Genomic DNA, 12430 nt, shown 5'->3' on the forward strand with positions numbered 1-12430 from the left:
GCCACTCAGCTCTGAGACACTGAGGCATTCCACCTCCCAGCTCTTGGAGCCATGTTTATGTAACGCTAGTGGAAGTTTTAGGAGAAATAGGTTCTACAGCTTCCAAAATGCGTTTTCTCGAATTGGTCCGAAAATTATTAAATTGGCGAAGAATAGCAAAATGTTGCCAATTTTAGGCTAAACTTGAGCTTGTCAGGAACGTATTTGTCGACATCTCGCGATATAGTTGGGATATCTTATTATTTAAACGTAATTGGACTCAGAATTGAACGATCTATATCTCTTCGTAATAAATTATTTGTATTCGAAACATGTGGTCCCGAATTGACTTACAAACAAACTGAACCCCAAAATTATTATCCAAAAAGCAACAAGTAATTAAGTAATACAATGCAAAATATTACCAATTTTTATTGTAGTGATCTTTATAGCTTATCAAACGCTCGCAGTACAACGCAGTTCGAACGCCAGAATGTATCGCACTTGAGCTCTTTTTGCGTTAAAGTTATGATGTTTGACTGTCGCGTAACAGACCTGGGATCATAAGCCTGTTGCAGTCTTCAAGCGCAAACCAACCCCTACGCTGCTGCATTTCTCAGTGGTACTAATAGATGGCGACAAAAGCAAGCAAAAGCACTCTGAGCAGCTCCAAGCTAGGTTACGACACTTACTATATCACTACGGTACTGACCCGGACTTGTTATTCTAGATCTTTACAAGGAAATCCGGAGAACTGCGCACTTACGGCGATCCGGAGACCTGCTTACTGAGGACACATAACAAACTGTCGCACACACGGCAAGGCACTCCTTCAACCATGCTTCATCATACAGAAAAGGGGTCATACTAAAGCGTGTCCATACACACACTGGAGCCGCAGCCACAGCCTTCTACGCAACCCACAATCATATCAATTTGCTCATGGGCTCTCACATCACGCCCAGAACAGGAGCTCAAATTATGACGACCAATCCTATCTCCTCTTATCACATCAGAAATGCTTGGAAAGGGACTGGCTAATGATCTCGATAGCCAATTGAACGTCACATGACAAAGCAGTTTCATTACCAGAATCTACTGCACAAGAGCTGTTTTGAGTTACGGTATGGTATTGGAATGCTACGCAAAAGAACTAAAATCCAGTCCTAACTTCATCATAATTTTCAAGGCCCAAACTAACGTCGTGCGTTGCTGCATTTCTCAGAGGTGCTAACAGAGATGTCGACACTACCAGACAACGGCATAACCAACAGCGCCAAGTAATATTATGATACCCACGTAATTGCTACAATATGAAAATAATAACACAATGAAACAAACTTGAATATTTACAGAAATTTACAGCAACAGTCTCTTCTTAAGGACCGCACTTCCAAGTCAGTGCAAGCTCCAAGACTAGGGACATCTAGTCCTGATGACAAAATAAGATGCAAGTCTGTCATAGCTCACAACTTTAACTTTAGAAAAGCCCTTTTAAGCGATCACGCGGTACGAGAGACCTCGTTGACTTTGAGTATGTAGTTGCTTGCTCGTGTCGCCATCTATTAGCACCAATGAGATGTTCAGCAGCGTACGAGCTTCGTATATCCTTGAAAATGACAATGATCTTGGGATTCGATCCTGGGTCTGTTTCATGCGAGCCCAATTCCCCACCTCTAGCTCAAAAGAGCTCCCATGCGCTAGGCTCAAGAATTCTGACTCTTTCAAATTTGTGAGCGTTCAGTGACTCTCTCGATATCGCTGCACGATGTATGGATACTCACCAACGCGTCGTTCAAATTCTTGATCACGCGGAATTATCTTTTCCAGGATGTTTTCAATTTATGCAAGATCATTTTCCGGCGCTTAGTTTGCACTGCAAGATTTGAATTCTATCCAACGTATAACTGATTCGACGTTTTAAACGGATATGAAGTCTCATCTGTCGGTCAATACCGACGTTTAAAAAAAAACTTTCATCTGAGATTGGTTATTGAAGAAGAACATATTTAGCACAATGTTAAAAAAGCTTTCATCTTTATCATGATTAATTTGACTCGTTTGCGCTGTCCAGAATTGCAAATGCCCCATTTTTGTCTCAGGAAAATATGGTCAGTAAATGAAGACCTTTAAATTTGCTCATTTCAGAGTAAATGAAGCAAAATTCCAATAGAATGTGTAATAATAGTTATGATTTTTTCCAGATATTAACAACTTAATATTTTTGTGTCTAATTCAACAGAATGAATAGACATTTTTCAGAATATTTTTTTGCACTTGCTAGCAGCCACAAGCATATTCACAAAGCCTACAGACCATTTCTACTACGGTCTGCTCTCATTAGATGAAACATCTACTTGTCGGTCATATTTGGAATGGTGAGTTATCGCCTTGTAGGCGAGGTAATTAACGCCAAACAAACCTTGCAGGCTTTCAGTACAGCGAGGAGAAACAGCATTTATTTCATTCGATAATTTTTTATTTTCTGAATGAAAGCTAAGTGTAATTGTGTGGAATATATTTTAAATAACCTACTGATGTTATTAATAGTTTATGTGTATTTGAATTTAAGCTGTTAAAATTACAATAAATGTTTTGCAAGAAAAAAGGTTTACAATCAATATTTGCAATTAATCAATTCAATAAACATTTAAGGGCATCGGATACATATTCTTTTAATCTAAATTATGAAAGTAAGTATAACTAAAATTATATTTTATTCTATTATGCTCTGTTTCTATAGAAACGCTTTTCGGGATCTTGGTACATAATTTTGCTACTGGTACCTACTGCAAAGAGAACAAACCAGTAAATAAAAATAAGAAAAATTGTTATTAATAATAATAGAGAAAATGAAAGAGTTAAATTTTTAACACCGCATCCGAAAGCGGAAAGGCCAATAATGACAAAGTCATTCAATAAAGTGAGGATAAAAATAAATCCGACCAGAGCAGAGTTCGTAAAAGTCACGAGAGGAGATAGAATCGGTGATCTAGAAGTCCGAGAAATTTTTCCATCCTCGTTACCGTTGAGCTGCGGTTTCGTCGCACACTTTTCGGTACACGAGGCTGATAAAGAAATAGTATAGGCGATGAAGCAAAAGTCGCCAAGTACAAGATTCTGTAACCCTACGTTTACTCTTTTAACCAATCGGAGCAAGCAGTAGAGAAATGGTCTGTAGGCTTTGTGAATATGCCAGCCACAAGCTCTGTATCATAATTTGTCAGCAAATTTGCTGAAATGAGTGACATTGATTTGGCAACAGCAAGATTGTTGATGTTGAAAAAAAAAATGGCGGCGGCAGCAGCAGTGTTGAAATCGCGGGACGTCTTGTCTCATCCTGAGAAATTAAATGCTACTATTGTTAAAGAATTTGGTGAGAAACAACTTTTTCTAATGATAATATTTAATATTATAGTTAATAAATGTTTATGTTCGTTGTCGTAGTTAATTTTTTCATGTTTAACCCTTTCGTCTTAAGAAGTGCTTTGTAATCATATGCACCTTTAAACTTTCCTTTCAGATATATAAGTTCTATCCCATTTATTCCTGTTATTTAATTTTAAAAAAGTTACCTTTTACTATAAAAATGGTAGTACATATATTAACTTTGAAATAGTTACCTGATGATATGTAAGTTCTAGAAAAATTGTTAAAAGTTACAGAAAAGGTTCTTTGTCAGTGTTAGAAATACAAAATATAAATTGAAGTTCAGCTAATATCAAAAAGAGAAGTGAGATACAAAATATCATATAAGAAAAAAATGAGCTAAAAAAAGAATGAATGAAAATATTCAGCTGTAAATATGAACCATTGATGAGCTTTTGCTTTCCTAAGAATTGATTTATATGATAAGGGTTTGAATTCTTTTACCAGGGCTATGGAGTGGGTAGGGAAAATGACTGACTCCGACTCTTTGAATTTTAAAGACTCCGACTCCCTCATACATATATAAATATATAAACATTACACATGGGTTACAGCTTATTTTTTTAATATAAAGGAAGTAATAGATGCTACAAAAAAAAATTGATGGCATAGCAAATTATTTATATTAATTAGTATTTATTATGAAATAGAAAAACTGGCATTAGTTATTTCTAAGAAATAGTGTAGCTTCGGCAAGACTTTCTTTGTGGGAGGGCTGTAGACTCAATTTGATAAACATCAGAGTCTTTCCACACTAACTTGAGCAGGAGTAAAAGCTGTTACTGTTAGGGCTACCTCTTTTGACTTTTCAGTATAGATTTTGTATAAGTTCTAAAAGAGGTAGCGTGCAAGCACAGTCATATTTCCCTATTTCTTCAAAAGCCATGTGGAATCTTGTTTGTATTTTCTCATTATTATATCTAAAGGCTCCTGGTTCTTTATTTTCATTCGCTTTGCCTTAGCATTTTTAATATTATCTAAAAATATTTCTTAAAATCTAATTCATCTTTGGAAGATGATAGAGACTCAATTGCAGTGTCTGGAGTTTGAGCGTCCTGGTTCAAATTCTCCAATTTTTCTGAGAATAATTTCATTCTTAATGAAAGTTCATAGATGGCTTTCTTTGTCTTTTTAATTTGTTCATCATCCGAGAAAATTCAGTGTTTCGGATCTCCATATATTGAACTCGGCAAGATCTCATTGTCTAGCAAAGTAGTGTCTCTTTTCTTCATTGAAGAAATGATTCCTTCTGCAATAAACCCTCCATTTCAGAAAGAAGAAACATCCCATTCTTCCATTCTCGCCTCCTGTCAATTCTTCAGATTGCAACTTTTTTGTGGCTATGTACGGTATAGAAAGAAGAGTTTCCGATTTTGCAAGATCATTCCACAGTCTTTCTGTTAGTGAAACATTGGGGTTATCTTCATCTCCTAAAAAGTTCTTAATTTTAAAAACTTCTTTATCATCAAATATGTACTTCCTTATCGCATTGCTTGATCAATAATTCTCCTTTTCTTGCTTGCTTCCTAAGAATGGCATCAATTTTAGGAGCTGGTATTGCTGCTTACCTAAATTTACCAGGGAGATTTGTAACTAAATGAATCAGTTCAATCACTAATGGAAAATATCACATCCATCATCTTTCCTTATAATTATTTATTAATATGTCTATAAAATAGAAAATAATTATTTATTAATGTATATAGATACAAATAATAACTCAGCATATCATTAATTTTTTTCAATTCATTTTAATTTCATTTCAAATTCAAACTGTCCAACAAAGATTCGACCTGTTTTTAGCAACTCCAGCTCCGACTTTTACCTCAAAATCTGCCAGACTTCACAGCCCTGCTTTTAGCTTTGTGTAGTATGTGGAACTGCATGTTAAAATTTACATGTCAGAATCATATTATTATATTTATAGTTGTTCAGTTTCTCTAAATATATTTCTAATTTTTTATTTATTCTTTACAAGGTGTTTACGGATGACCTTCCATAATCTAAACCATATTACATCTTCATGACATATGGGCCCACCAGCGGCCGAGTGGTAAAGTCCCTGAACACTGGTAGTGTAGTTCGGTCCGAGGTTTAAATCCCGCGAATGGGCTGGCTGCATGCGCATTTTCGTGGTTTTCCCCATGTGTAACGTGTATACAAGCCAGTTTCTCTTAGAAAGTCATCCACGAAGGCATCCCTCCCCTTAGGCAGATAGCCCTAATGTGTTTTGCCATACTTAATAAATAAACTAAACCAACCTTAATGACGTATGAATCAGCTGTTTTCTTTCCTTATGTATATTGTACATTTTCCCTTAAAATATTGGTTAATAAACAGTCTGTCTGGTTTTTTGAATTTTGCACAAAATTTTTGTTTTATGGTTGCAAACATGGCAGGCGTTTCACAAATTTGCAATTAAATTTTAGTAGTTGTGCTTAGTTGGCAGCTGACAGGACTAATTTCATGTGCAAGGTACATAGATGGAAACTACAGTCAAAAGTCGTTAATCCGGACTAGTTGGGACTTCAGCGATTCTGGATTATCGATTTTTCTCAATTATAGATCATCAGTTTAAATCTGGTAAGATGGCATGCCGAAATTGTAAAATTAAAAATATGAAACCGTAATGTATGAAATAAAGAACAATTATAATCTAAAGAATATCAAAATTTACAAAAAAAAAAAAAAAAAAAAAAAAAAAAAAGCTTAATATTTATTTGTTTTTTTTTATTAAACATTTCTTTCAGTGTAAGTTTTTTAAATTGCTTCGTTTTTTATGTGATAATACTTTCTCTTTAATTCTATAAACAGACATAATTTCTTGTTCAGTTACAAAGTTCCGCTGTTCAAGTCCTATGATTGCCGTGTCGAGAATACCGACTAATTTGTCAATTGAAATTTTTTCGTTTTCAATAACCTTTGTGTCACTTTCTTCACTATTGGAAGCGAATTATAATGATGAGGAATTTGATTTAACTCGTATCAAAGACGGAGTACATCGAGATGAAATACTACATTTAATAAGGAATTATAAGCCAAATAAAATAAAAACATCTGCTCTGAAGATAAGGATAGTGCTGGCAGATCAACTTCTAATTCATTGTGCGCCGCAGCGCCCCCCCCCCCCCCCCGGCAGAGCAGCGTGAAATTGATAAACAGATTTCGGAATGGTTAGAGAAACAAAGGATATGCCTTCATCCATTCTTTGCAGCAATTCCACTTTTTGTTTAATGGACTTCGAAACATACTTTCGCTTTGTAGATCCTTTACATATTAGTAAATATATATCAGAAATTCTATTTGACATAATCGAAAGTTCAAGCTTACTTTTATAAAATTGCTCTGACAGTCTGCAAAAAATAATAAGCCGGATCCAGTTCGAAGATTAAGGAACAACGCAATCTGCAACATTAACTGAATTAGATAATTTTAGCTTAGCTTATACCGTCCATTATACATTAAACGCGCATTCATAAACGTATTTTGCGCATGCGCACACACATATTCGCAGCTGTAAAGATCTTTCTCTGCGATGACGCATGCACAGAAAGTTTGTAGCTTTGAGGTCCGGATTATGGGTGTCCGAATTAACACTTTTGACTGTATATCGTTCGTAGAAGTGACAACTACACAAAGGCATATTCTTCTAACAAATATTAATAAATTTAATTTATATGGAGCATCAACTATACTGATTTAAAAACACTGAAATTATTCATCATCGCTAATAGTCACTAGTATTTTTGATAAGAACCCTAAGTTTCTTCAGTTTACATTGTATAGTGTAGTGTTTTGAGTATTAAATGAAAACATGCATTGCATTGTGATGGAATATGAAGATGTTGTACATCCTTTTGCCTAAAATTTATGTAAGCACAAAAGGAACTACTCTGATATGCGCCCTCAAGTCACCAAATTTCTCGCCAAACATTTTTGGCGAGAAACTTCATGCTGCCATATTACTATCTAAATTTTTTGTGTATATTTCGAACTTTAAGCCTAAAATGTCTCCAGCAGTTTTTGCACATGCAAAAACTACGTTTTGAACACACGATTTAAGCTAAAAATCCGAAACAAAAACAAAAAATTTAGATAGCAAAAACGTAAAGTTTCTAACCAAAAATATTTGGCAAGAATCCATGTACACAGCGACATGTTTTAACTTAAAAAAACATCTACGAATGGCACAATGTAGGCAACGAACGAATCTACGAACTCGCACACCTCGCTTTAATAAATTAACATAACAACAATGAATTTCAAAGAATACCATGTACACAGCATCCTGTTTAAACTTAAAAAAACATCTACGAATTGCAAATTTAGGCAAGGAACGAATCTACGAACTCGCACACCTCGCTTTAATAAATTAACATAACAACAATAAATTTCAAAGAATACCATGTACACAGCATCCTGTTTAAACTTAAAAAAAAAAACATCTACGAATTGCGCAATTTAGGCAAGGAATGAATTTACGATCTACGCACACCTCGCTTTAATAAAATAACATAATAACAATAAATTTCAAATAATACCATGTACACAGCATTCTGTTTCAAAAACAACAATAACGACAGAAATTCATACTAAATAACCAATGAACATAACATTCTACAAAATAAGAACAAGAATAAAATGCACTTACCATAAATTAATGCTTCTTCGAGCAGCAGATATACTAATTTCATACTGCCTTTAACATGTCGCCACGTAATCACTATCATATTTATGATCACTATCGTACACACTCCAGAAAATTCATACTATGGTTCACAAATAAATAAAATCACAAATCCCTACTTCTATCATGCACAGCCATTAAAAATAATCTCCCAGACCCTCTTTCCACACCTCCAAATACCCACTACCCGTCAACAGGATGGCCACAATGATATTTCCTTTTGCCGAACTTCAATTCAACAACTTCTACCATTTTATCTTTCCCTCCCATCTTCTCAGACGCGAATCAACGAGCTCCAGCGAAAGATTGTTCAACGTCAACAGGGTTGCCATAGAAAACGCAATCGTGCCAATAACCAGTGCAGAACATATATCGCCACATTTGGTGAAATTAGGGTGTATATCAGTGTTGTACCGCACAAAATAAAAAATTCTTAGTTTCGTGTTTTTCTTTTATGGGAATACAAGGTTCATTTACAGCTAAAGCATGTACTGCTTATGTATTTTTTCACCTCTTTCCTGTATCATTTTGTCAGTCTTATCTATAGGTAATACTTCTAAGGCTGCTATCACATGTCAGTTTGTTTCGGAAAAACAACTGTTTGGAACAATTCTTTTGCTTTGTCACAACAGCCAATCACCATCGATCGCTTTGGGGCTAACACAGGGGAACCTGGTTCCCCATTACAAACAAGCTGATAGCTGATTGGTTGAAAACGAACAACTGCAATTTTTTTGGAAAGGAAGGAAATAGTCACACGTCTTTCTTTCAATAGTAAAACCAGGCAGAAAAATTGTCCGAAACAGTAGTTCATGTGAAACAATCGCTGTGTGATATGAGTGTTAGTTTATCTGCTTTCACACAGATCATAACTTATATTTAAACATTAATACATTTTCCAAACACTAATATTGCATGCATTTTTAGCTTGAAGATAACAACATAAATATTAGTTATATGTTATATTCATTACAAGTATGCATTAAAAAAAGGGCAATACTGATGGAGTTGGTACTTTTCTGGGTACGTTTCCGTTTTGCCGGCACAAACGATAAAGTCACCAATAATGGTACAGTTGATGCCAAATGGAATATCTTCGCTAGTAACCCTTTACGCTTCATTTTCAAAACAAGTTGCAGCCTTTTCTTATTCGATTGTTTCTTTCAATACTAGCATACAATTACATACAATACTAGCATACAATTACAAGATAGTTAAATTTTATGCCCTAAGACCATTCGTTGTAATTAAGTCAATTAGAATGCAATCACACCGCTCACCTGAAGGTGAAAATATAGAAAAGGTAAAATCAAGGGTTAAATTTATCAATCCTAACAAGAATGTGCTAGCAAAGTAAAGCACTGCGGTTTTACATAATTTCTGAGTAAGCTATTTGTACGAATTGAAATAATTCTCGCATTTAAACTTTATTCCAAATTAAGATTTAACTTGAAATTAATGTACATAATTACTGAGAGAATTAGATTTTTGTAGTGTAGTTTACGTGAGATGGATCACGTGATGCGAATCGGCGAATCAGGGTGTTGAACCATGAAAGCCTAGTAAATTCTTAAATTAATGTCTTTTTACAAATTTATTGGTTTTTTACAAAATTTTAAACCATATTAAAATTTTTATGATTTTAAAACAAAATATTCTTAGAACTAACATTTTTTTATGTTTATATTGTATGCTGTTGCCAACAAAGTCTGCTTGACGAGATTTGCACCGGCAAAACGAAAAAGTACCCTCTTCTGTTATTGGGACCAGGTTCAGAAATGTATGGATGTATGTAAGCCTGTATATATGTATGTACATTATGTATGTGTGTGTACACACACATATATGCTCATATACACGTGCATACATACATTTTTGAATCCAGTCTTGATAATAGAAAAGTACCTGGAGGTTTAATAAGGTACATACAATGAAATTTTACTTTGTGGTCTTCCTGTACCCCATACTGAAAATCTGTGTAGTTAAAATTTTTATTATATGAATGTTGTTAAAATAGCTTTGCTTCAATTTTAGTATTACCTAAAGACGTTAAACCAGATGAAGAGGTCATTCGAGTCAAAGAGCAGAATCTCTTGGAGCTTGCTAAAGCACTTGCAGAATCTGGTAAAGCTAAAGGTAATTTGCCTTTTCTTGATTGGTGTGACATTTTTTTTTTTTTTTTTTTTTTTTTTCAAAGTTTGATACTGTAGTATTGTGAAACAATTAGTATTATATATCTGTTATTTTGATATATTAGGTAATTAAGTATATTTTAATACTGTGAGATAGCTGTGATTGTATATCTATAATTTTGGTAAATTAGTTAATTCATTACATTTCTGTTAACTTTATTATTTCCACAAATATATTTTCAGCATTATGCAATGTGGTCACTGTTAAAGTTTGCTACAGTGAGCTTATAAGACAAGGTGTGCGGCTAGAAAATATTCTTAAAATTTGAAAGTAATAAAAAATGAATAAAATACGTTATAGGGATTATAAATAAAGAGATTTTTCTATTCTTAAGGTATTGAAAGTAATAAAAAATGAATAAAATATGTTATAGGAATTATAAATAAAGAGATTTTTCTATTCTTAAGGTATTTGTAAAATGTACAATAGAATATGAAAAAATCTGAAAATTTTGTACTCGTAATACTCAAATCTTAACTGGTAGTATAATTAAATACATGTGTAAGAATAAAGAATATGGTTTTTAAATTATGGGTTCAGTAAATGGGATTGATCTGAATGTTCTTGTAAGGAGGCTTAATTTAACCCATGTACACAAATGTAGTAGGATGGGTAATGATACAAATTCCAAGTAGCCATGAGCTGTGGTGTGTAATGAGCAAGTTGCATAGTGATTATACAAAAAACATTATCTGATGAAGCATGAACTCTTTGCATGCCTTCACCAGGGGTTAGCTAGAATGGGTTCCTTCCAGAGAGCTGACTGAGTTGGAAACAATTGGATCTGATTTTGGAAATTATGAAGACTGTTACATCATGATATGATACTTTAGGTTCATATTAGTGAGCTATAAGGTCATGAAGTCGGTTTATGTGATGGAATTTACTGAAAAGTATAATTTATTTGTAACTATGCAAGATGTTTTAACCCTCCAAGTAGCCAAGTGTTTAGCTAAGAATTGTTTATGTTACTTTGCAATCAAATATCTAATTCTAGCATTGTTATAATTCTGTGAAATGGGGGGGGGGGGATTTTTGATGTCAAATGTTATATAATGATCTATATTGTATATTTACATCTTATTTAATTTGCAACTGTCATCTAATATTGAAAGCATTTTCCCATATACTTTAATTTATGTCATTCAAATTTTATTAATAACATGTTAAAATCCTTGATATTAAGTGACAAGTCAAAATTTAGAAATGAACTTTTTCTTTTAGAATTGGCCACCCTAATCAAATTAACAAGACCATTTCTGGGCTTGGTCAGTAAAGCAAAAGCCACAAAACTTGTCAGAGCTTTAGTTGATATGTTCCTTGACATGGAAGCCTCTACTGGCTTAGAAGTAAAGTCACTTAATTATTTTATTTTTAATTCATATTTAAGTGGTTAAAAACACTTGTCCAAGCATTTCATCATAATTACATTTATTTATTCATGAGATGTAATTTCCTAAGTAATTTTAAATATTTTGTATGATCTAGGTTGAAATGTGTCTTGAGTGCATTGAATGGGCTAAAGAAGAGAAAAGAAATTATTTAAGACAAGCCTTGCAGGTAATTTCATCTCAGGTTATTGAAAACGAAAAAATTTTGATTGACAAATTAGTCGATATTCTCGACACAGCAATTATAGGACTTGAACAGCGGAACCTTGTAACTGAACAAGAAATTATGTCTGTTTATAGAATTAAAGAGAAAGTATTATCACATAAAACGAAGCAACTTAAACAACTTACATTGAAAGAAATGTTTAATAAAGTAAACAAATAAATATTAAGCTTTTATTTTTTGTAAATTTTGATACCCTTTAGATCACAATTGTTGTTTATTTCATAAATCACTGTTTCATATTTTTAATTTTATAATTTCTGCATGCCATCCTACCAGATTTAAACTGATGATCTATAATCCGGAATCGCCAAAGTCCCGACGAGTCCGGATTAACGACTTTTGACTGTATATAATAAACGCCAACACATATCACATCATGGTACATAACACTGCTATGAAAGGAAGAATTTTAATTAGAAACATACCTTTTATATTTATTTGATAACATAGACATAAAGATGAAAACAAGTTATGCAACTTAAGAAACAATAAGAAGTCCTTTAAGTTATTACAATATCATAAATA

General features: G+C 33.5%; 1 protein-coding gene across 1 annotated transcript in view; it reads left to right on the top strand.

Moving 5' to 3' along the window:
• Positions 1-3198: 3198 nt before the first annotated feature.
• Positions 3199-12430, top strand: part of LOC118189909 (26S proteasome non-ATPase regulatory subunit 11-like) — a 39944-nt gene continuing 30712 nt past the window's right edge. Inside the window, exons 1-4 of the mRNA XM_035360622.2 lie at positions 3199-3355; positions 10130-10231; positions 11513-11637; positions 11777-11848. Of these exons, the coding sequence (XP_035216513.1) occupies positions 3220-3355; positions 10130-10231; positions 11513-11637; positions 11777-11848 (435 nt within the window). The 5' untranslated portion in view covers positions 3199-3219. The remainder of the gene's footprint in view (positions 3356-10129; positions 10232-11512; positions 11638-11776; positions 11849-12430) is intronic.

The sequence above is a fragment of the Stegodyphus dumicola genome, chromosome 2 (genome assembly GCF_044657685.1).
Source record: "Stegodyphus dumicola isolate Sdum_Otavi_A_Nest chromosome 2, ASM4465768v1".
NCBI lineage: Eukaryota > Metazoa > Arthropoda > Arachnida > Araneae > Eresidae > Stegodyphus > Stegodyphus dumicola.